Source organism: Syngnathus acus, chromosome 23, assembly GCF_901709675.1.
Source record: "Syngnathus acus chromosome 23, fSynAcu1.2, whole genome shotgun sequence".
NCBI lineage: Eukaryota > Metazoa > Chordata > Actinopteri > Syngnathiformes > Syngnathidae > Syngnathus > Syngnathus acus.
Window position 1 is genome coordinate 633,270 of NC_051107.1, and position 24,731 is coordinate 658,000.

Genomic DNA, 24,731 nt, shown 5'->3' on the forward strand with positions numbered 1-24,731 from the left:
TAACTGGAAAGAAAACGATTTAATCACAGGAATCCATCCAGCAGAGTAATCTACCACAAAATGAAATCGGTACTTTGAAGGCTTTGGATGAAATGTTGCCACGGTTTTTGAAAGCGGCTGATGATGAAAACCAGGTGTTGATGAGCTTTGACTGAAAACGAAAAAGTGAGCATTATTTTTCAGGAACCTCGTCACTGTGGGGTGGGGCAGGAATAATGACTGCAGGTTTTCAGCAATGAGCAATGAATACACTAATTCTGTTTTGGAGCTCACGGGGCTCTTGCTCATCTCTGCTTCTCGCCCTGCTCTGTGCAATCATCTCAATGGGAGAGGAAGGAAGAGGAGGGCTGCAGACTGAATCAGAATGAAGAGAAGAGGAGTCGCGCATGTAAAATATGATGCAAATGAATTCCTGTCATTACATGACGGATCAGTGACCGGTCTGAATGTCATTCCCTCCCATTTTAAACATACATTGGTTAGTCTACATCAGGGGTACTCAATATGTGAATCCCGGCCCACATTCGGCCCGCCTATTTCTAGATTTAGTTCATGTGCTGTGACGTCATGGTTCTTGGATGGTGCGACTCATTTTGCTGTGTGCATCAAAGAAAAAGTGAGTCGGAAAAACCAGGATGCATGAAAATCTGGATGAAGTTTTATCAAGATGGCAGGTTTGTTTTCCAGGATTCTGAGGGGTCACTTGAGAACTTCGCTGGGAACGTTGCGTGTAATAAATTAAATTTGTAAATCATGATAAATTTTGGATTGATTCATAATAGATAGAATTGTAGATATTATTTCTCTTTGACTTATTTTAATTCGTTTTTAGACCAGGTTTGTTAGTTATCTTTATGTAGAAAAACTGTCCCTTTATTTTTTAATATGATTTTTTTAAATTATTTATTTATTTTACTATTTGGTATTTTTGTCAATTCTTTATTGGCTTCCTTCTTCTGTACGGACATAAAGCAACACCGAAATATAACTCTGAAATCTCATGTATGATATTAACTGGCAACGATGACAACTGACATTTTTTGGGGTAGTTAGCTTAGGTTAGTTTTATAAACATAAGATTTTGTTTCAGTGAGTTTCTTTTTTTCTTTTCATTTTGTTTCAAGATTAGTTTTTCGTCAATTTCTTTTAACTATAATAACCTTGCACAAAACACATTAAGAGCTTTGCTAGCATTAGCCGTTGTATTGTGTTTGTTTTGCACTTTGGCCACCGTATGGTAGATTTAAATTGCTACTTAAGCAATGAGGGATATTTTTATATCCAACTTTTCATGCCGTTTTGTAGTGTAAAAATCTTTTGGTAAACGTGCAGAATTAGGATGAAATTAGAATTGGTAAAACTTTCAGTTGTGGGTAATGATAATTTTTTTCTCAGAATAATACCAAAATGGACCACTTGTGTCCAGAAAAAGAGCTCTTCATTTTGAGTGAAAACTAAATATCTATGCCTCAAAACATGGTCAACTGATCATGCGCTGCGTCAAACAAAACATCAGCAAATCTATCAAACTTTATTAGCATCGCAAGGATTAACGCCACAAGCGTTTTGTGTCGATGGGTTTGTTTGATAACACCAAAGAAGGTTAAGAGTGATGACAGACCGATTGACTCGTGGACTGAAATAAAACTGAATCACAAGGTAAGATTTTGTCTGGTTGGCATGATATGATCAATATAATTCAGTAAAATACAGTCTTTGTCTTTTGTCTTTAAGGTATGGCCATGTTTATATTAATGCAACAATTCTTTGATGGTTTGATCATAGAACCAATGCTAATTTCTGGTAGCCCAAATTTTGCATTTCCTCTCGTACTGTTGATACATTTAAGATAGTAAACTTTTGTTAGGTTAATGATGATATGATTAAAGTAACTTGAATGAATATTTTTGACCAAAAAAAAAAAAAAACAGCTTGATGCAAAAACTTGTTTCCTCCATTTTGGAAAACTGTTAGCTTTATGCTTTATGACAAACACTTTACATTCAAATAGGTCAAAAATACAAATAGATAGAAGAGAAAACAAATATTGATAACTTGGCTGTCTAAAATAAACAAGTGGAAATGGCACTAAGTAACGCAAGCAAAGATGATGAGAAAACTTGACTTAAATGAATTTAGCCTTCTTCGCTACCAACATAGTTTGATTTTATGGGATATCAGTCGAAAAGATGGTGTTACGCGAGATAGGTTTCTTCCAAGAAAGACAGAACATTGGTCTTTATGTACATTTTTAACAGGTAAAAACAGACAGTAGCACACTGTTAAAATGCTAGCTAGCAGGTTAGCCACTATCCATCGATCCATTACTTCAATGTTACTCAAAACATTTCCTTTACAGTAAATATACAAAGAGTTCTGGTTGGAACCATTTTCAGCCTGGAACAATTACGTTCATTCTACTTGGAATTCAACGAGCGCCACCGCATGGATAGTGTGCCAAATGCATTCTTTTTACATCTAACTTTACAGTGTTACAACATCTGGTCTGGGTGTGGCTATTAGAATCTCAAATAGCAAAAATGTGCAGCCGATTGTGACTCATTGAGGAATTTTTTTTTTTTTACAACCACTGCTCCGATGGTTTCCTCAACACCTGGTCTTGCGACGTGTCCGAGTTTGAACTAGAACTGGACATGTTCTCCCTAACCAAATCTAACATTACATCAATGAATCCAAAACATCTGTATTGCACGATCTTTCATCCAACACACCCAAACCGCTTGCTTAGATTACTGAAAGAATAATCGAAAGAAATATCAATGGAAAAAAATCAATAGTGACAGGCCTAAAAACCAAATTAAAACTAAGCATTTTCAAAAAAATAAAACATACAAAAATTAGCAAACCTGCTGTAAAAACAAATTAAAAACTGAACTGAATTTGAAAAGCAAAAGTTAGTTTGAAATAAAAATTACAATATGAATTCTTGCTTGATCCATTCCAATGGGATAAGGACAATCCTAAACTTTAGCATCAAAACTATTTTGAAACCCCAAAGAACAACATTTGATCAGGATTCTGGGCATGATTGGATTACCAAATCAATCTTCAAATTTTCCTTGGATCCGGATCACTTATCCTGGTTTAAAATACCATTTTCTCTGGTCTCAGTTAAACCTGGTTCCATCCCCATTGTGTCATACACTCAGCTTAAAGTTTTGAATGTCACTCCTTTGCCGAACTCTAAACCTTATTCCCATTTTTTAGCTCTGACGTAACTGGACGACTTAATAGGACAACCAAATAATTCCAATAGAAGTGGCCAATAAATCTTTTTTTTTTTTAGCCTTTCCTGAGTAGCCTGTACTGTCTCAAAAACGAATTTTCACACAGGAAGTAAAAGCTCTGGGCTTTAATCTCAACATGAACTTCTGAATTGAACTGAATTCACTTACCAGCCCATACAGGAACATTTATTATTTTTTATTTAACAAGCTTCAACTATTGACTCTTAACAGTTTTTATTTATTATGATGCCGAGCTCCCAAATTCGACTTTCAACTCAAGAATGACATCGAGCTGAGCCCTAGTGTTACCTCCTACTAACATGAAGCCCATCGTTCATGAATAATTCAGCTGTATTCTGATTTTACACAGGAGACGTCATAATAAAGGATTTGTACCGTTCTAAGGCAAAAAAAATGTCTACATAGAAAAGATTCCTGTTATTAAAATAATTGTCAATTTGAATATCGATTAATCGATTTTGACAGCTCTAAAATGAATTCAGTGAACAATCAAATATTAGCATGTGTGATCTTGTGTTCCAGTGTACTGCATTTAACTTTAACCGATTGATACGGCATTGTAAAATAGATTCAAGGTTTCAAAAATATTAGTTAAGACACTCTCGCTAACACATTCATAGCTAGTAACGTTGAAATAATATCCTGGGGAAAAAAACTGAGTTGTGAGGGAGGATGAATAAAGGCTCTTTGAAAGACATTTCAAAGAGAGAGGTAAACCTATGTATGAAAGTCTATAAACATAATTTATGTCAGATTCTAACACAGCTGCTTTTATTGAATATTTGTTACCGTATTTTCCGGACTATAAGGCGCACCGGACTATAAGGCGCACCTTCAATGAATGGCCCATTTTAAAACTTTGTCCTTATATAAGGCGCACCGGACTATAAGGCGCACCATTAATGCATCATGTAAGATTTTTAATCCAAATCAAATCATTCTCCATTTTATCTTTTTTATTTCAACTTCAGACGAAACAAATCACAAAATAATGATCCATAGTCTTTTTGATTCATGATTCATTTACTTATGATTGATTTCATGACATAATGCTTCGGGCCAGTTTAAATTTAGGAATTTGGTCCATATATAAGGCGCACCGGACTATAAGGCGCACTGTCGGCTTTTGAGATAATTTTAGGTTTTTAGGTGCGCCTTATAGTCCGGAAAATACGGTACTATGGAACACCTGGGGATTCATTTGCAATGAGGCAGAGAAGTTGGATAGATCACATTCTGAATTGGAAATAAAACGAGCTAAAATTTGTACTTGATGTAAGCATGTTAGCTAGACATTAAAAGACATGATCAAGATATTAGCCTGGTTGGCTCATGCAGTAATTATAAAACGTTAGTTTTATTTTTGTCTGCACAATTGATGTCTGCTTGCTGTAACAAGTTTAACTTGAGACTGAATTAAGAAAACTTTTTTGCTCTCTCGACTTGTATTTTTCAATCTAAAATTCATGGGGTTATTTTTAGGGATAGAAATATCATCAACTAAAATGCAAAAATCAAGCAAAGGAACAGGATTTGAATTAATATTCAATGATTCTTGAGGACAGGGAAGGGGAAATAGGGTCTAATCCTAAATATTATTTATTCAGAGTGTAAGATACGATCTGCTTTTTATTTATACATTATTGAAACCACAACATGGTGTGTGCATATATGAATAATGCAAACCACCTAGCATCTGGTTCCTTATTCTGTTCAAACTTACATTGCACCCTTCGGCTTCTATCACCCTCACATTCTTTTAAAAAGAAGATCACTCTGTCCCCACCGTCTATGGATATGCTTATTTTATATGGTTCATGTGGCACACATGGACGTATTCCATATTTCAAATGACAGCAATGTGAACAATCAATTCAGAGTGATGAAAGCCTCCTCTCTTGAGACGCACATGGCCAGAGGTCAGTCTGTGAAAAGAGCGAGAGACTGAAAGCTGCATGTGGGCTACAGGCTTGAAAATTTATTCAACAGTAGGAGGATAAAACATGGCAAGGCTTTTTAAATCTGACTGGGTGGACGGTGCTTCTGTGCTTGAGTTAGTTTTTGCATCTCATATTAGGTTTGAAAAACAATCTGTTAGGTCAAAACCATTGGCATGATTGGTTCCAGAGCCAAAACTTCAGCCATTATAAATGTATTAACTGTACTGGTAATATTTAAAATAACAGTCTATGATTATGTTGGGGGGGGGGGGGGAAATCACTACTTAAACCAAGAGGGACAAGGAGAGGAGGATTCTTCATCTTGAGGAGAGTAACCTCAAGAGTATTGTAATGTCATCTGCGGGGTCCCGCAGGAATCAGTCTTCAGCCCTCTATTGTTCAGACTTCCGCTTCGTAATATCAAATGTAAATATAACATTAGTTTTGAGACGTATTAATGCCTTGTACTAGCTAACAAATGCTGTAATCTTAGAGGCGTGCCTTGCTGAGATTGAACAATGAATGTCCTGTAACAACAATGAAAAAAGCGAGATGACCATCCCATTAGTTATTCGTTCAATAGTCCCCACATTTTGTAAGTCACCCTTTTTTTCATGAAGTCACTTGCAGAAGTCAGATATTTAATGAAAGATCGTCAAAAGAGCAGCAAAGACTGCTAATTTAAGGTGTCTTTTTTTTCTTTATAGTACAAATAGAACAGTCCCAATCAGAGGCGTAGCCAGGAATATTTCCAGTACCGGCGCACGCCCACAGGAAACAAAATCGAACATCACCCACGCCGTTTGCTGATCGCTAAAACAACGTCCGGGAGGCAAACGGTGAATGGATAACATCGCGCACATAGAATAGCGCAAGCACATTCGCGCAAGACCGAAAGAAAAAAACGGCATGAAAATGAAGAATCGAAAAAGCTCGATTTTTTTTTTTTTTTCCAACCGGGGCGCAGGGAGTCCTAACCGGGGCGCCGCCCCGGCTCGCCCCGGCTTGGCTACGCCTCTGGTCCCAATGGGAACCTGGCACCCAGTACACAAAACGTTGAATTTCAACAAACGCCTATGATTCTACTTAACCATTTGAGTTGATATTATATTCCAAATTATTGCATAGATTCTGTGTGCTTCTTAATTTTATTACAACAGAAACCCGTGCTTCCATGCTCACCGGTGGACCAGTTTCCTCCGACTGCTGACACGAGTCCACAAGCTGCGGGCCGTCTGGGTGATGGTCATCCTGCGGGGAAGTCGCAAGGACTTTAAAGGTTCCCGGATACAAGCCAGCAGCCCCGACTCATCGGGCTGCCCCAGATACTCATGGGAGATGTAGTTGATTCTCCGTAGCTGATTCCTGTAGTAGTTCTGTAGATCACACAGCTCCTCGGCTGCAGTTTCGGAAATAAAGGAGGCCTGGGAGGGAGAGCTGGGGACTGTGTAAGAAGGTGGGTCAGCAACTTTAAATGGAGCCGGAACAACCACGGGCGATGAATTTGCGTGGGGTTTCTTTCTCGCTCTTTGAGGGGTGGTGGATTTACGTTTAGAACAAGACGTAGCTGGTGCATTAATTTCAACATTCACTTCAACTACGTGATGAGGCATATCCGTCCCCTTGTCTTCTTCACCAGCATAACTGTCGGTCTCATCAGCTGGGTTTGTATTAGGTTTCCTTGCCAGGTTCTTGTGTGCTTTAAATTGTTTCTGCTTCGATTGGGGGGGACAGCTGTTTTCTTTTACAAAGGAGTAAAAGATCTTATCAATGATCTTGCTGGGAGCTGCCACATCCTGTCATAACAGAAATCAGTGTTAGTGTCGAACTATCGAATCTGTATCAAGAAATTGTGTTTGTTGCGTTAAAGACACAGCACAGCATTCAAGAGGTGTTAAAACTGGGGATAGCAATGATTCATTATATAGTGTAAACAGAGTAATTGTGATTAATAAAATGTTAGTGATGTTAGTGTCTGGGATTCCATATTTCGATTCTAGTAGGAAGGCTTCAGTATTTTGGAATATGTCTGAAATTGTTTTGCCAATTTATCCATACTGGAGGCATTAAGAAACCAAGCAGCATCCAATTTCAGACAAGCATGCTCCAAGAATAATAATTGCTTCTCTGCGCCAATTGGTCATTTAATTCTTAAAGTTGAATCATTCCAGTGTCTGTTGATTGCCATGCGATGAGCAGATGAACAAAAATAAAATGGACTGTACTTAGTCAGTTTCTCCTCAGGATGGGATGGGGAGGGGGATACTATGTGAGCTCTTTCTTGACTTTCTTGGACACTGGAGCTTCTCCATCACTCTGATCTGATCCCTTTAGCACTTTGGCTTTTCCCCGGTCTGTCTGTGTTTTTACCTGTTGGCCATTAATGACGACAATCTTTACCCGAAAGGGATTCAAGATCCTATAGGTACCAACCCAACAGAGTACCAGCCCAAAGACAAAAAAAAAAAGATTGCTAAACTGAGCATTTGGAGTGTAAATGTGATCACCTTGACGCTTACAAACATGCTGTGATTATTTTTTTGTTGCCAAATAGATGAATATTAGTCTTGTCCGAGCACAAAACACAGCCCATGCTTTCCAGTTTATAGCAGACTTGACCCTTTGCGGTTTCTGGATTGGTCTTGACCATCCAAATTCGCTTCCTTTTCATTTCAACTTGACGATTCATAAGTTAGCTGCAATTGCTTGAACTGATGATCTTGTTCAGAAAAGGCTCCAAAAGAATTTCCAAATGTGTGTAAATCTCAAGAAAAAGTGTTTCATGGACATTCTCTTGAAGATTGAAATTATTCCTATCCATCTTGGGGTTGTAAATCCTGGACATTTTATAGAATCATCCACACCACCTAATAAAATATTTAGTTGTTGTCTGAGCCTGGATACATATTTTAGTTACTGTGTGTAATTCAGATTCGAAAAAAAATATTCTGACCACAATTATAGTGGAACCTTTTCAAATTGCCAACAAAGAGGTGATGAATTAGGGAATGGACTCTATATGACAGCGGATGCCTATTTGAAAAAAATACGATAAATGTATGACTCACAGAACTGGCATTGTACTGGTTTGTTTTTGCCCAAGCTGATGATATGATGAAAGATCATTTTAAAGATGGATACTGTGTAAACTAACACTGTTACATTGATAGATGAAATGATGCCTAATTAAACCATTGGCTCAGTTTAGCAATCCCTTGACAACAATTATCGCCACTTTGATAAATGCAGTGTTATTACCAGGTGGTGGAGCTTGGTATGAAATCAAGAAGACAGAGTATGGTGATTAATAATTACCGTATTTTTCGGACTATAAGTCGCAGTTTTTTTCATAGTTTGGGTGGGGGGGGGGCGACTTATACTGAGGAGCGACTTATATGTGATTTTTTTCACACATTTTCAAAATTCCCAAAAAAAAAAAAAAAAAGGTGAAACTGCGATAAATGAACCGCGATGTAGCAAGGGATTATTGTAATTTGAATTTCAAGAGACGTCAGCGTCGCGGCGCTTGTTTACATAAAGGACAAAGATTCCATCACGGGATGACGAAGATGACGAAGGGCCCCACGTACTACCGGCATCATTAGCGGCTTTGTTTGTAAGTGACACGGAGGACGAAGAGTTTGAAGGATTTAATGATTTGGAGTGACACACAAGGTTTGAAAAACTATTATGGCTTTTACGCACGCCCGGTCCTCCTCTACGGAGCTCTCTTTCACCTCCGTGGATGGAAGTCGGGGGACGGCGCTCGGCCGGGTGGCTGTCCGGGGACGGTGGATGGGGCTCGGACATGGCTCTTACGCACGCCCGGTCCTATTCTATGGAGCTCTCTTCCACCTCCGTGGCTGGAAGTGCCACCTCCGAGGATGGAAGTCCACGCCGCCACACGCCTGGAAGTTTGTTTTGTTAAATAAAGAGCCGTTTACCAAACCCACGTCTTTCCTTGTACTTTGTTAACGCTACAATATAGTTATATACGAGATCTGTGGAATAACGACGATGCTGACGTCAGGGCGCACGCGCGGCGTTGTTGACAAAGGACGAGGAATTTGATCGATGGATTTAATGATTTGGAGTGACACAGATGGTTTGATAATATTATTGCTTATATAATAGTTATTTGATATCTAATTTATATATCGTTATATGGGCCTGTGGAATATTTTGAAGTGCAAGCGCAGTCAGCTGCGCACACCCGGCCAGCATTGTTGATATAAAGGACGATCGATGGATTTAATGATTTGGAGTGACACAGATGGTTTGATAACATTATTGCTTATATAATAGTTATTTGATATATAATTTATATATCATTATATGGGCCTGTGGAATATTTTGAAGTGCAACCGCCGTCAGCGGCGCGCATTTATGTTGACATAAAGGACAATCGATGGATTTAATGATTTGGAGTGACAGATGGTTTTATAAATGTGTTATTTTTTAGTTTTTTGAATAACTCTGAATGTTACGTCAGGCCCGTTCTCAGCTCTTCGTTTGTCACGTTAGCATACCTATCGTTTAGCCTGTTGCTCGTTCATGTCTGTTATTGTGCATTTTATGGCTAATGGGACCTATATTCCGGAGCGACTTTTAGTCCGAAAATACGGCATCTAAATCAGCTACATTGGATTTATACATGATTAATCATGTTAAGAACTAATGAAAAGCCGCTGCTTGTGACTTCATACAATGTAACTAATAAAACACAATGAAATATACACAAAAGTCAAAACAAGGCAGCATTTGAGCACCAGCGGTGACTTACCTGGACTCAGGCCTTCGAAAATGTGAGACATTCTAATGTGAAATTGATGAGAAAAAAAACCCGTACAAATACACACAAAGGTCGGAAGAAAGTGGTTAGAGAAAACATGAGGGGAAAATGTCATTAAATGTGACAAAACTGTAATCACAAACACAGGAGAGTAAAAAGGTTAAGAGGAGCATGAAAATCAGAGTGACATTAACTGGAAAATGGTTTGAAGTGTCCGCACTTCTTATTTTAGTTAGTGATTAACAACTGCCGTGTCAATTGACAAAAATTTTACATATTTATTGTTCTTGTGTGGATAGTGTGGCTATCGTAGTATTTGGAGTACTTCAACTCAGCGGTGAGATTAAGTCGCTTTATAGAAACTATTTTAAAGTTATTTTGTCATGATGGCTTCCGAGCGGGGCAAATGGTATTTGTAAAATAATTAATTAAATTCATGTAACTAATGCATTACAAGAAACAATTACAATTTAATAAAATTTAATTGATACAATATGTTTTTCATAAAAGATACATTTTAGTCTACCAATAGTCATCTGAATTCAAATTAAATTAAAAAGTTTATTTACCGTCAGGCTTCATACACAAAACCTGATTTTTTTTGCTGCTTTTCATGACTGAAATTAGTGCAAGAAATTATGGTAAATATAAAGTATTGTGTACTGTATTTTCCGCACCGTAAGGCGCTTCGGGTTAAAATGCACGGACTCAATTCTGGGAGCTTTTCTGTATTAAATCCACAGGACGCACCGCATTATAGAGCGCATGCGGAAGCCACACAGAACAACTTTAATATTTTGCACAAACGATAGTATTAATTTATCAATGGTGGCGGAGGTACTATGTGTTATGTACAGCTCTGATTGTTTTTTTTTGCCCCGATCTACGTAAAACGTAATATCCTAATTGGTTCATCGGGTCTACATATTGCGCCTGTATATTACGGGAACAACCAAAACAACTTTACAGATTTTGGAATTCGGTACACACACAAAAGCCGCACCTTGTTTTGACCAAATTAAAGGCTGTTAATTGCGCCTTATGGTGCGGAAAATACGGTATATATATTTGCTAATCAAAGTGCCCATTGTTTTGTGTCCCATATTGTTTTTCACAGTAATATTGTTGATATCTTGGATTTTCTTTTAATTAAGAGGTGTTAAGAAAAGATCAGAAATACAGTAAATCAGGTAAATGAGCATGCATATGTGATACTTTGGAACGATTTTAACTCACCGATGAAGAACACAAATTTGCCTGCATCTTCATGCTCAGCATGTGTGTTTGACTCTTCAGCAGGGGAGCTTTGCGGCCCAGCAGGAGGTAAAAGTGGGTGGTGTATGGAGTGAAACTGAAATCCTCCCTAGAAAATGGAGAGCAAACAATGAAATGATAGATTTATTAAAGAGGAAGGAACCCCCCCCCCCCATAAATGAACTCGAAGATCACTTTTTTTTTTTTCATTTGCCTTTGGGTGGTATCAGTGACAGTGACTTTTACTTTCACAATAACAATTTTAAAACCCAAACATTAGCAATATTCAGGGTTTTAAAGTATTTATACTGAATAGATAGATCAAATAGATTAGATAGGTACCGTTAACTGTATTATCGTATTTTTTGGACAATAAGTTTGGACTATATGATTTTTGACCGTCAAGTCATTGCTATTCCACAATGTGACATGTAACCTGAGGTAGCCTTGGAGCAGCAGGTAGACAATCACATCCTCAGCTTGTGCTCGAGACAGCGTAGTGATCTTCATTAACTTCCTGTGCTTTGTGGGGCCCCTCCCCATCCAGGCCTCCACCAACTTTAGAGGAGTTAGCTTCTCATCCGTGGATTCTGCCAGTTCCAAAATCTGCACCACTTGCCTGGCATGGTGGGTAATGTCCACAGATATGACATCTGAAAGTGGAATGATGCTGGTCAGGATTGGTTGTTGTATAAAAGTTACAAAATACTTTTCTTTCTCAAATTTTTAAATCAGTTTTGGGTAGATTTCCAGTACTTATGAAACACTATTATTTTTAATTTTCTTGTTTACATCCCTGCCACCAATAGTTTTCCAATTATGTTGTACAAGTCACAACTCGCATGAATAAAGGTGCTAAAAGGTTTGAACGTGTAGGTCTATAGTTTTAAAACAAGAATATGGCATTTTAACAGATATACTGAAATTAAAAGTTCTAAAACTATGAAATATATTGAACCATATTAAAAAGAAATTAAAATAAAAAAACAGAAAATTAATTGCACATTTTAATATTAATATATGAAAAAAGTGGCTTTTATTCTACCTCCGTCACCCTTAATGCAAATTTTATTAGCAGCTAAGAGCAAGTGGGCATTCCTTTGAAAATTATTAAAGAACTCAGCTGCTAAGGATAAGGCGCTTTGATGGGATTTCAGGAAGACGTTGCAGTCTTAAGAAGCTAACCTCCTCAGGGGCTGGATTTCACATGATTATCAAACTCTTAAAAACATAATTGGCTCTGACTGACTTATCACCTCTCACACACAAACCTTTTGCATTGCGGCATATATCACACATCTGGTTGCATTGTTTCTCGTCCCACACTTCGTCAAAATGAACAGCCAATAGAGAGCGACGACACCTGCCAAGCGCAAAGAGAGATCACGTGATCTATCGAACATCATGTAAGGAACTAAGAGAGGCTGAAGGTGTTACCTGTCAACATTCTGGCAGTAGGTCACCATCTGATTCAGCTTCTGTTGACCAACATTTTCCATTACTACCATTGAGCTGATGCGGAAGATGTCAGAAAAGCCATAGTAGATGATACAGTCAGCTGGGAGATCGTCTCGACCTGGAGACATTTTGAAAAGCAAACATTACATCACATATATTACATTATATATAATATATATACTTTTTAAATTACCGTACCTGCCCGTCCACTCTCTTGATAGTAGTTTTCAACTGACTTGCTCATGGTGTGATGGATGACAAACCTGACATCAGGCTTGTCTATTCCCATGCCAAATGCCACTGTAGCTACCACCACCTATAAACATAGACTTCTTTTCAGCTTCAGTCAGTGTTACTCCTTATACGGTGGCTGACGGCAAAATTCAAAATTATTTGAACCGTATTTTTCAGATTTATAAAGCACATAAGGCACAGTCTCATGTCTAATTTAGGAAAATTTCATAAATCGGGCACACTGGGTTATAGTGCGCATGGGGTTATAAATCACGTTGGAATGCGCTCTAAATTAACCAATACCTGCACTTTGCCGGAGGCCCACTTGCGATGAGTTTGAGACTTATCATCAGGGTTCAAGCTGGCATGGTAGGGAGCAGTTAGGATGTCCCTCTGTTGGAGTTCAGAGGACACAGACTCTGCGTCCTTCTGAGAGAACACGTATATGATTCCTGTGGTGTGAAAAGAAAATCATATTTACATGTAAAGACATTTTTATTTTGTTTTCTAGTCTAATTCACTGCAGTACCTGACTGGTCCTTGTATCGATTCTTTATCAGCGAGGCAATGTCGTTTATTAACGCCTCGTCAGTAACTTTGGCACGAAGCTAAGAGACGTAAAGATGTTTAGTGGTTCATCAACAGATTATCACTGAAAATAAAATGCATATAGGTTGCAGAAGTGAAGAAAATTAAGGGTATCAATACGTTTGTGTTTTTTCTTTTTTTTATAAAAAAATCTGAGAATAGTCAAATCTAAGTGTGCCAAAATGCAGGGGTCAACTGTAGTTTTATACTGTAATATCAGCATTCACCACTAGATGGCAGGCTCAACAATATTAAAATATGAGTTGATTTTTGTGGGAAAAATAAATGATCATAATAATTCATTGCACTTCATGTTGGTTGGATTTGATAAATTGATTCGAACAAGTGCAGCTGTCAATTTCCGCACATGTCCTGAGTGTTGTTAGTCACTTAAATGTTGAACAGAGGCTGAGATGTACCAAAGTCAAATTCCTTGTTTGGCATGCTCAAACATGGCCAATACAAATTCTTGAATCTTCTTGAAGCTTGAATCTTTACCTCATAATAGAGATTGATGCGGTTGAACGAGGCTGTGAGTGAGATTGGCTTTGGCACACACAGGATCTTAGCACAGTCCTTGAGGATGCTGGTGGTCGCTGTAGCTGTGAGTCCAATCACCGGGACCTTCGGAAACTGCCTCTTCAGGATGCCCAACAGTTTGTAATCTGAAGAAGAAAAACTCAAACTCTGAATGGCCTCCCCTTCACCACGTGATGTAAAACGCATTACCTGGTCTGAAGTCATGTCCCCACTGGCTGCAGCAGTGCACCTCATCGACAGCGATACGACTCAGGAGATTTGCATTGTTGGCTTTGTCCAGGCGAGACATAAACATCTTGCTTTTGGCAATTTTCTCGGGTGTCACGTACAAAAGCTTAAATGGGGGCTTCTTGTCAATCATGCCAGCTAAAATGCTCTTAGTGTGCTCCTGTAAATACAAATACAAAAATACATCGGACAGTTCGAACTTGGATATTTTGTTGTGGATTATCGTATTTTAATAATCAAGTAATTGTTTAGAGATATTATTTAACCAAAAATTGTCAAAACTCTCCGGCTTCAGCCTGCCAAATGTAATAATTCTGACTTCTCTAGTTCTTCATGAAAGCAGACTGATTTATATTTTGTGTGTAATCAAAAGAAGACATTTGCAAACTACTTTTATTACTACTACTACTTTTACTTTGGAAAACAATGACCATCAATCTTACTAGTGTAATATTGCAAAACTGTTGTTTAGTGGTTTTTAATCACTAAATAATACCAAATCATTTGTTAAAAAACATTAATTAGAGAATAATGTTTTAATACACTAACGCAAATAAAATTGCAATAAATTTTTTGATTGAAATAAAAGATTCTAAAAATATACGATAGTGACAGGCCTAGAAAAAATTTGCAACTCTAAGTGAAAACATTTCCTCTCAAGTGTCACTGTTGAATGTCTCAAGTGTGATGACGCAAGATTTATTTCAATTATTGTTGTCATCTAATTTATGACTTACCGACTTGTGTTTGCTGTAGAATTTTGTGAGGTTGTCGTAGTGCAGCTTAAAGTCTGAGTTTTTATTAAGTTAACAACTCTAATTTAAGGAGCCTCTCCTACAGATAATGCACAGAAAAGCCCATAGATTAAATAGACGGATCGCAGAACTATCGCCTGTGATCTGATGAGACAACGGTACAGTAAAGCTAATGGGTTCTTTACTGTTGTCGACCAAAAACGCTGAGCCATACGACAAAAAAAGCTTAACTGTTCGAGATGATGAACTGAAATATGACTCCAAGTTACCACCTTGCTACTAGAAGCATTGAGCATTTCTGCTGCAGCGTTGATGGAGTTTAGGTACATGAGCTGATCCTCCATCAGCGACACCAGAGGAGTCACAACCAGTGTAAAGCCTATCATGGACACAAATGTTGTTTACATCATTACAGCATTTTATCAAGACTTAAAAGAAAATCCACTATGTGCTTTGGGTGTTAGCATACCGTCGGAACACATCGCAGGTAGCTGATAGCAAAGGCTTTTCCCTCTGCCTGTGGGCATCACCAAAAATAGATCTTTTCCAGACAGTGTCAGATTGATGGCCCTCAGCTGCAGGGGTCTGAACTTGGAAAGGTGGAATGAATCCTTCAGGTGCCGCGTCACATCTTTGGACCAAGCAAACTCTAAAAACGGGGAAACATTGTTTCAGATGAAGAAAATGTAGCTGGTTGCCCTCCAAATTATTTTTGGGCGTAATAATAGAGGGTATTAATTCATACAATTCACTTGAATAATACTCCCATAGCCATTTTGTGGCTTTTGTAGGTAGTTCAACAAATTAACCGCCAGATGTCACTAGTGTGCACAGTCACGTCTAAGCAGAGAGTTTGGTCATTTTAAAAGTGCGATTTCATTATTTAGACATATGATAAAATGTGCAATGTCTTCTTAAATGCTGAGATATTAAAACAAATATTTTTCAAGTGGTGTATGGTAAGAAGTGTCATTGTGTACCTGTGCCATCGTATTGCTGCATTTCCTCTTTACTCATTTCAGAGCCAGTTGTGGAAGACTGGCTGGACGAAGACGATGCAGATGCAACATCGCACACCTCCTCCAGCTTGCACAGGAGCACAGTCTTGCGAGAATTCAATTCAGTTTTCTTTTCAAGGAGCTCTGCTATCTGCAGCTCCACCAGCTCCAGCTCGGCTTCCACAGAGTCCAGCTCTGCCTGAACATCTGAAACATAATGATAAAATAAATGTGAAATGTTACAGAAAATGAAATTAATTCCATTGATTCATTCTTTTGGTTCTCCTTTTTGTTTCAGGGAAATGAATCTATCAATACTTAATTTAAATTTGTATCGTAAATTTTGTCTCCAAACTATGTAGAGCAGTGTAAAAGTCACTAACACTGCTACCACTCATTCTAAGAAAACAAAATGGTTGCCTCCAACCACGCCATCAATCAAGCAATAAAAGTGTAGTGTGACAACTTGTGAGAAACGCTGTTAGAAGTATTTTTTTTTAGCTATTTGATGTTTAATGGCGAGGGTAACTTTATCTAAAGCCACCACCGCTAACCTGGTTGAATAAAAATTAAATAAGTAAAGATTATTGTGAACCTCTTTTACTATTACTGTAGTTTGACAATACCAAAATATATTGAAGGCAATTCCTTCTCATGCAGTTTGTTGCAACGATAAGTAGCCAAGTCTTGCACCTGCACGTGTTTATCCTCTGAGGCTAACACCTTCAGGGTTTATTATGCCTCTCTTGTGTCCCTATTAGATTCTCTTGCCACCTGCCACAAACAAACAGCATGGACAATGTTTTTTAGGGGGGTTACTTAACATATCAAAACTCACCATTTGTCTGACCCACACCATCCATGATGTACCAAAATCATAAATCTGAATCCTGAAAAAAAATTAGCAGGGTGGAATTATTACGTCATACTGAATAATGGTCAAGGTTTAGCATTTAGTTAAAAAAAAGAACATTGAAAAGCTTTTGAATACGACTACTGTAACTGTAATTCGACGAAATAATACATTAACCAGCAAGTTAGCTAAAGTAGCATCACGTTACGAAAAGTAATTTTTGATATTGAACAAAGCGCCTCCTATACTAAAAATCAACTAATAATACAGAAATACACCAAATGTAGAAAAGGAATGTCTAATAATAGACCTGACCATTCAAACACTGTTCAGAGCGTTTTCCTTGTTGGCGAACCCACGGTTACTATGGTTGGACCCTTCAAGAGAGTTTTGTGTGCCCTGCGTTCTGTCTCCAAGGTTACCAAGCAGACTTTTGTCTGCATCGATTCAACAACTGCAACTACATGCTTGTAGTTTTGGTAAAAATGTATATCTAAAATAGATGCTTTTATTTGTGGTGTGACTGACCGACTCCATAGAGTTACCAAAATGCGGTTGCTAACTTAAGAAAAGCACTATTATTTTGTTTTTTTTATTATGCCTTGAAGGCAACGCGATGTTCTCCCGGAAGTTGTCATGGGGCGAGGTTGTGTTTCCGGAAGACGTGGCTGTTGCTGCAGTGGCAGCTGGCAATCTTAAGATTCTTACATGAACCACTTCAATTTTTTCGTTCCATTTTACACTCACTGGTCAAATTAGTGCCAAGATGATTTCCTTGACGGACTCGCAAAGTAAGGCTTTCTGTTGCTGATGATTCAAATAGCTTTCACTCTTTTGTACGCACCCGGCGTCTTGAGCTAGCTGTTAGCATTTGAGGCTAATCTAGCTCTTATTTTTCGTGCCTACGTTCCACTTCAGTGAATTTGTTTCGTGCAATAATCGCTTTGTTTCTGGATTTACTGAATAAATTCGGATTATAGTCTATTTCAATTATCAAAGTATTTTACGTTTGCGTTTTACAGGGATACACAAAGAAAAACAATCATGTATCCTACATTTTTCCGATGTAGAGATGTTCTGCCTTTTTGTAAAAAGTTGTTGTACCAGTGGAGTAAGCTTGAGTTCCAGTTTAGCTGGTGTGAGTGAGCATTCTAATTTTTATTGGTGGAAGATGGATGTATTCAAAATGCTTTCTTTTTTTTAAACAGTGCTTGCAAATAGAAAACCCGGCGCGCAGATGTGTTGTATGTACTGTTAATAGTTTAAGACTTATTTTTGTTTGTCTTCTAGATAGAAAAAAAATATCTCAGAAATTTAATAAGTCATAAAGTGGTCATAAGGTGTTTGGGATGAAATATCAAATTGTTCACCTTCTGGTTGCTTGATTTTTACTTCAATTGTTGAATTGTCCTAAAATATAAAATACTCATTTGCATTAATGATCAGAAACGCAAAAACAGTGGATTGGAGTTCAAATTGTTTGACTTGAGGCTTCAAACTACTGTATTATTATAAATATAATATATGAATGAATATTATTCATTATTGTGTTAGGGCTTTATTTGGTAGCTTTTCTATAAAATGCTATGTAGTCAGCAGCAATTGTTTAATAAAAAATGTTGCATTTAAAAATGTGCATTTAAAAAAAAAAAAAAAAAAAACTTCACCTGAGCTAAACCCCTGTCAACACGCACTAAGAGTTCTGTTGCACATTAACAGTTTTTTTTTTTCTGTCAAGAAAATTGAACGCGACTGTGTATGTGTGCGTGTGCCCTACAGAAATCGGAATGGGATTAACAGGCTTTGGTGTGTTTTTCCTCTTCTTTGGGATGATCTTGTTCTTTGACAAAGCACTTCTGGCAATTGGAAATGTGAGTTTGTATGTTCCATTGAATGTCTTTACTGTATTTGTTTACCATTTTACATTCAGTATAGGTTTAATCCTATACAGGCTTATGTAATATACAATACGCTTAATTTTTTTGTCCACTAGATCCTATTTGTTGCTGGACTTGCGTTTGTCATTGGCCTCGAGAGGACTTTCCGCTTCTTTTTCCAAAAGCACAAAATGAAAGCCACCAGTTTCTTCTTAGGAGGTGTGCTTGTGGTGCTAATTGGCTGGCCCATAATTGGTGTTGTGCTGGAGGTCTATGGATTTTTCCTCTTGTTCAGGTAAGAGGACACCGCAAACAGTGAAACCTGCACTTCAACTACACAAATATGATCAAAATATGCTAAGAGTGATCATGCATGTCGTGAGCAAAGTGTGGTGTAAATTCCGAATCTGGAGTATGGACTAGGGCTGCTTGATTATGAAAAAAATTATTAATAAAAGATATTTTGGTTATAATTGAAATCACGATTATTTAAATGATCCTTTTTTTTTATACAAAGAATTTGTTTAAAATTTTAAAAAAAATTAAATCAGTTTAAATTTGTTGAAATATAAGTTCCTCTTGGACCAAACAGACTATAAAATGTGTTATTTTATTTTATAGAATTGTTCTTTTACGATTATGCCAATTTTGTAATTGTGGAGTGTCATAATCGTATATTATAATAAATAAATTAATAGATATTATAAAATATTCAATCAATCAAATTTGTTGAAATGTAAGTTCCTCTTGGACCAAACAGACTTTATAAAATGTGTTTTTTTTTTTTATAGAATAGTTTTTTACGATTATGCCGATTTTTAATCGTGGAGTGTTGTAATCGTAATTAAAGTTAGATGAGTTGCGCAGCCCGAGTCTGGACTGTGTGGAACTGCTAATGTGGAATAAATACTTTTAACTCGGTATTTGCAAACACGTGTAAACGTACTCCTAAAAACCAGTAGTCAATTCTAAGGTAAGCGGGTTGTCCGAATCTGTTGAATTTAACTAAAGTAACTTGGAATCTGTTTCTTTTAAAATCAAGTAACTAATCATTTTAAAGTCGTGTAATCAGTTAAATAACTAAGTTACTTTTCCAAGGTAACTGTGGCCACAGCATAATACAGATTAAAGTATTGCTTGTGTTTAGAGGTGTTGATTAAGATGACCAAATTAGTCGATAATAATTTTTGATAGTCAATTAAGTGTTTAGATACCATTTGCAATTTTAAATTGCCCAAATCCTTTCAATTTTAGCTTGAAAGTTTGAGTTAATATTCTCCACTCTTTGCCATCCTTCGTGAAAGCAAATTCATTAGAATTGAGTTGAATCAAAATAGAACAGATGCATTTACTTTGGAAAACAATGATCAGCATTACAGTAACAGAATCGTAATTGTTTCCTATTGTTAGTGCACAAAACTCAAAATTAATGTGCAGTTTTTTTATTTTTTTGGGACGAAGTTAGAACATGTTTTTTTTAATCCAAATCATTGTTGAATTGACAAAATAATCGACAGATTCATGGATTATTCAAATAATCGATAATTGTTTGTTTGAAGGCCCTTAAAAAATAATCTGATATTAAAATGCAAATGCAAACACTTATGTCTCTGTTTTGACTTTTTCTTTTGTGTCATCGGTCTAGAGGCTTCTTCCCTGTTGTAATAGGCTTCATCAGAAGGATACCGGTCCTTGGCTCCATCCTAAACCTGCCCTTCATCAGCGCAGTAAGTCTTGTGCCTTTTAGTTGATTCATCAACCTGGTCAAACACCTCCACTACTATACATAAACCACACTGTAAATATAAATATCTCAACTGTTAAAAAGGGCATTAAACACCGCTGGGTGAATGCGTGCTTTAGTCTGTGGTCATTAAGATACCTTATTCATTTCAGCGGGTGCAATAAGTTACTCAATTTATTGAAGATGCCCCAGGACTGGTGCGTGTGTGTGGAGAAAAAAATCCAATTGGGATGACTGTTTCTGTGCTTTTGTTTTTCAAAGCCTTCGTAGGATAATCAGCAGTTGTGGTCAGTCACTGTTGATTTTCCTCGCATGCATGTAATGCAGTCATCAGAGGTTGATACAAAACACACCCTTGTTAAAATGGCTGAATCTTTCCATTTTTACAACTTGGTTCAAGTGATTAGAACTTCTGAACTTGATTGGCGATTAATCAGAGTTATTAAAGTCAATATGCAGTCATCCAAGCATCCATGGAGACTGACTTTTTTTAAGTTCCATGGTCATAGTTCACATTAAAGATGGTAAAAAAATTTAAAAAGTTCAGAAAAAAGCTTTTACTGTAAAACACATTTTTGACATTTTACCTGTGGTGTGTAGACTTTTATAGCCATTTGGACATAATATTTTAATTCAATATTTTATGTTTTTATGTACAATATATTTTAATACCGTACGGTGTTTTTTGCACTGAAATAAGACTGAAAAAAGTGGGGGTCGTCTTACATTCGGGGTCTAGACATTATACCAATTCACAACGCTAGATGGGGCCACATATCTTTAAAGTGAATGCTGAACTTAACTACCCGGGCCAAAGCGAACCCCTGTCACAAAGAATAAACATAAAAATAGCGGTAGCACGAAGAAGAAAAATAAAAAATAGCAGTAAGAAAGAAAAAAGAAGAAAATAAGAGAAGAGATAACAGAAAATGTGAGGACAGTGACACTGAGCACAGCGAGGCAGAGGATGTTTATGAGGAGTGATGTTCTGACAGATCTCAGCTACTCTCAAGTTTAAACCAGTTTGCATTATTTTATTGCAATGTTTTTCCTTATTCAGATTTGTTTCAAGACTACAGTTACAGTTAGACTTCACTTTGATGGTTAATGCAGTGATTGCAATTTTGTTGTTTTATCACAGTAGATTGGTTTATTTACATTTCAAAAACCAAAAGCCACTCATTTACAAATGTGATTGCACTTTAATTTACCTATTTAAATGTTCAGCTATTAAGATGTAATAGACAGATTTTACATGATTTGAATGAGGCAAAATAACATGCTTTTTCTCTCGAATATATTGTTATAATCATTTGTTTCAGCTGTACTGTAATTATTTTCTGTATAAAAATTAAATTTGGTGTTCAAAAAGTATTTTTTTCAAACTTGAGTCTTGAAAAAGAGGGGGTCATTTTATAATCAGGGTCGTCTTATATTCGGGCCAATACGGTATATCCCGAGAGTATAATTTTGAATTTTAAGGCACACAGGCATACAGACAAAAACAGTCTAACAAAAATTAATTAAATTGAATGTCTCTATAAATGACCAGAGACTGAGAGACAAACTTTTGAAAAAAGAAGCTGGTTTATTACTAATCCTTTTACCTTCAATAGCAATTTTTGAATACAATTGTAATGTAAAAACAATAAATGACTCTAAAGTAATGATCATGAGTTAACTATTGGGCTGTCAATGTGGAATATTTTTATGGCACTTGTTGACATTTTCCCCATTTACTGTTCAAATAAACAAATAAACATTTTGTATCGTTTAGTGATAAAAACATTTAAGTAACCATTAAACAATAACACACGAGGGACTAATGTTGTACTCGCCAAACATTTTGAAACTGATTCACTTACCAGTGCGGTTATTATTTTCTGCAGTAAAGGCACACTGCAAATTTTGATTAAACACATAAGATAATCTTTGTTTGTTACTGTTGAGAAGATAACATCTGAGTATTTGGACAATTCTAAGGTAAAAAGTAGCTTGAAACGATGACTCAATTATTATAACCGTTGTTGATTGATAATTGATTACTTGTCGATTAATCGACTAATTTTGACAGCTCTAGTTAACTGACAATTCAATATAACAAATTGTGATACTTTGTGCTTTAAAATGTCCCTTTTTTAGGCTGGTCCTTCTGTTTTGATACTTAAGATGCAATTAAGTCTTTAAGAAAATGAATAGAGGTAATCAGAACAATGTCTATTGTGATTGTCCAGTTTCCCTGTGGCTTGTCCCATCATTTTTTGTTGTTGTTGTTCCAAACTGAAAGTCAACACAGTTGCTTTCTTCTCTTTCAGTATGTGGACAAAGCGAGCGAGGGCAACACCATGGTATAACACTGACATCTTGTATGCAAATAAGTCTCGGTTTGAACGTAGCAGGTTAAACAACGCAACGCAGTCTGCTGATGGAGAGGATTTCAAGTTGCTCAGGTTATTCAGTAACGAGTCCGACGCAGGCGGGAGAAGAAAAAAGACTGCTTCTGTTTGCCTGTCATCACTGCCCAATAATAGGTCATCAACCTGTTACCATGCTTTTCTTCCCCAATTGAAGGAATAGTGGACAGTTTTTGCCGCATTGTCCTTTTTGTGCCTCTGCTTTAAATTCGACAAATATTTTAAGTGCAGCATTTTATTTTTGCTGTTATTATGAGACGCTGTTTGTTTTTGTCTCGCAACTAATAACTCGTAAGATATCTAACAAATAAGCCTTTCAGTTACACTTTGAGAATGTGTATTTAAGAATTAAACACATTTATGAGGTGATCTGAAATGCTTACTGTAAAGTCCCTGTAAACAACTTGTCTCATTTTGTAGAGTTAAGCACATCTAAAAAAAGATGCAAATGAAGAGGTCACTTTTGTCTTGCACCACTGTTTAGTTGCTCGCTGCATCTTGAAAGTAAATCATGCGGATTGCCAACAGGAATGGCTTTGTGGTCAAATACCAAGCGTTGTAAATGTTTTTGTTTCAGTTACATGTCCTTTATGTTCATATTTGGCAACGTAGGTTTTTTTTTCATATCAATGGGTTTTATTTACTACAAAGTTTCCCCATTAATGAACTGTACAAATTGTGTTTAAAGTATTTTGTATAAATATTTGTCACTAAAGAAAGAAAATTTGCTGGCGCTTGATTTCTTAAGAATAACAAACAAACAAACCTAATAATTTGACTTGCTGGACTTTTGTATGTTTGTTACAGTGATGGAGTGGAAGATCGAAAATAGAACACAATCGCTTTCATGAATCTATTTTACTTTTGTTGTCATGGTTGGATTTTCTTCCATTTACATGTACACATACGTTACAATATAAACTGAATTAAACCACTGAGACATATTTGCAAATAAATGAAACGCAGTTGCTGAATCGCGAGTATGTGGGAGTCCACTACACTGCAGCGGTCCCCAACCTTTTTAGCACCACGGACTGGATTTTTGTCAGACAATATTTTCACGGACCGGTGTTTGATGACGTCAAGATTTTTGCGAAGAAAACTTCTAAAAACAATTTCAGAAAAAAACAAATCAAAATGAAATGTCGAAAGCGTCAATAAATCAAATAATCACCGACTGCACATTGTTTTTAGAAGTTTTCGGAGCAAAAATTGTCCGTTTTTTAACTACAATCCCATTTTGGCAACCACAGTACCTTATACGTCTTTTCAGCCAATCATACGTACATGTTAGAGTGGTGCTCCCTCTAACTTATTTGCAAGAACCACACGGGAGACAGTATGCCCTTTGAGCACTTGCAAGTGTAGAAGTCGTTCATCACTGTGCATACAGTGATGTTCGAACGAAGTCTGACTTTGGATTCTTGCAAGAGAGTATTTATTGAGAGAAAGCAGGGTGGGGTTGACAGGTTTGGTGAACCCCTGGCGTCTGGTGAGATCTGACCTTAACCCCATAGAAAATCTATGAAGTATTGTGAAGAGGAAGATGCAATACGCTAGACCCAACAATGCAGAGGAGCTGAAGGTGACTATCAGAGCAACCTAGGCTCTCATAACACCTGAGCAGTGCCACAGACTGATCGACGCCATTCCACGCTGCATGAATGCAGTAATTGAGGCAAAAGGAGCCCCGACCAAGTATTAGTGCTGTACATGCTCATGCTGTTCATGTTCATGCTTTTCAGTTGGCCAACATTTCTAAAAAAAAAAAAAAAAAAAGTAATATT

At 37.0% G+C, this 24,731-nt stretch overlaps 2 protein-coding genes across 5 annotated transcripts; one reads left to right on the top strand and one right to left on the bottom strand.

Annotated features, from left to right (window-relative positions):
• Window positions 1-6,338: 6,338 nt before the first annotated feature.
• recql (RecQ helicase-like) lies at window positions 6,339-17,989 on the bottom strand. 4 transcript variants are annotated; one of them, XM_037243115.1, is made up of 15 exons: window positions 17,965-17,989; window positions 16,895-16,946; window positions 16,039-16,263; window positions 15,528-15,707; window positions 15,331-15,437; window positions 14,265-14,463; window positions 14,034-14,200; window positions 13,477-13,555; window positions 13,251-13,399; window positions 12,912-13,029; window positions 12,693-12,831; window positions 12,527-12,618; window positions 11,692-11,908; window positions 11,238-11,364; window positions 6,339-7,005 (listed from the first exon to the last, which is right to left on the bottom strand). In XM_037243115.1, the coding sequence occupies exons 2-15, from the start codon at window positions 16,917-16,919 to the stop codon at window positions 6,388-6,390; spliced, it is 2,442 nt and encodes an 813-aa protein (XP_037099010.1). In that variant the 5' UTR covers window positions 16,920-16,946; window positions 17,965-17,989; the 3' UTR covers window positions 6,339-6,387. The 4 variants fall into 4 exon arrangements, with proteins under 4 accessions (XP_037099010.1, XP_037099009.1, XP_037099008.1 ...); XM_037243114.1 differs by lacking the exon at window positions 17,965-17,989 and adding an exon at window positions 17,225-17,448; XM_037243113.1 differs by lacking the exon at window positions 17,965-17,989 and adding an exon at window positions 17,220-17,447.
• Window positions 17,546-23,671, top strand: golt1ba (golgi transport 1Ba). The gene is made up of 5 exons (XM_037243117.1): window positions 17,546-17,700; window positions 18,689-18,780; window positions 18,903-19,081; window positions 20,432-20,513; window positions 22,846-23,671. Exons 1-5 carry the CDS (start codon window positions 17,676-17,678, stop codon window positions 22,882-22,884), a joined length of 417 nt encoding a protein of 138 aa, XP_037099012.1. The 5' UTR covers window positions 17,546-17,675; the 3' UTR covers window positions 22,885-23,671.
• The last annotated feature ends 1,060 nt before the right edge of the window (window positions 23,672-24,731 follow it).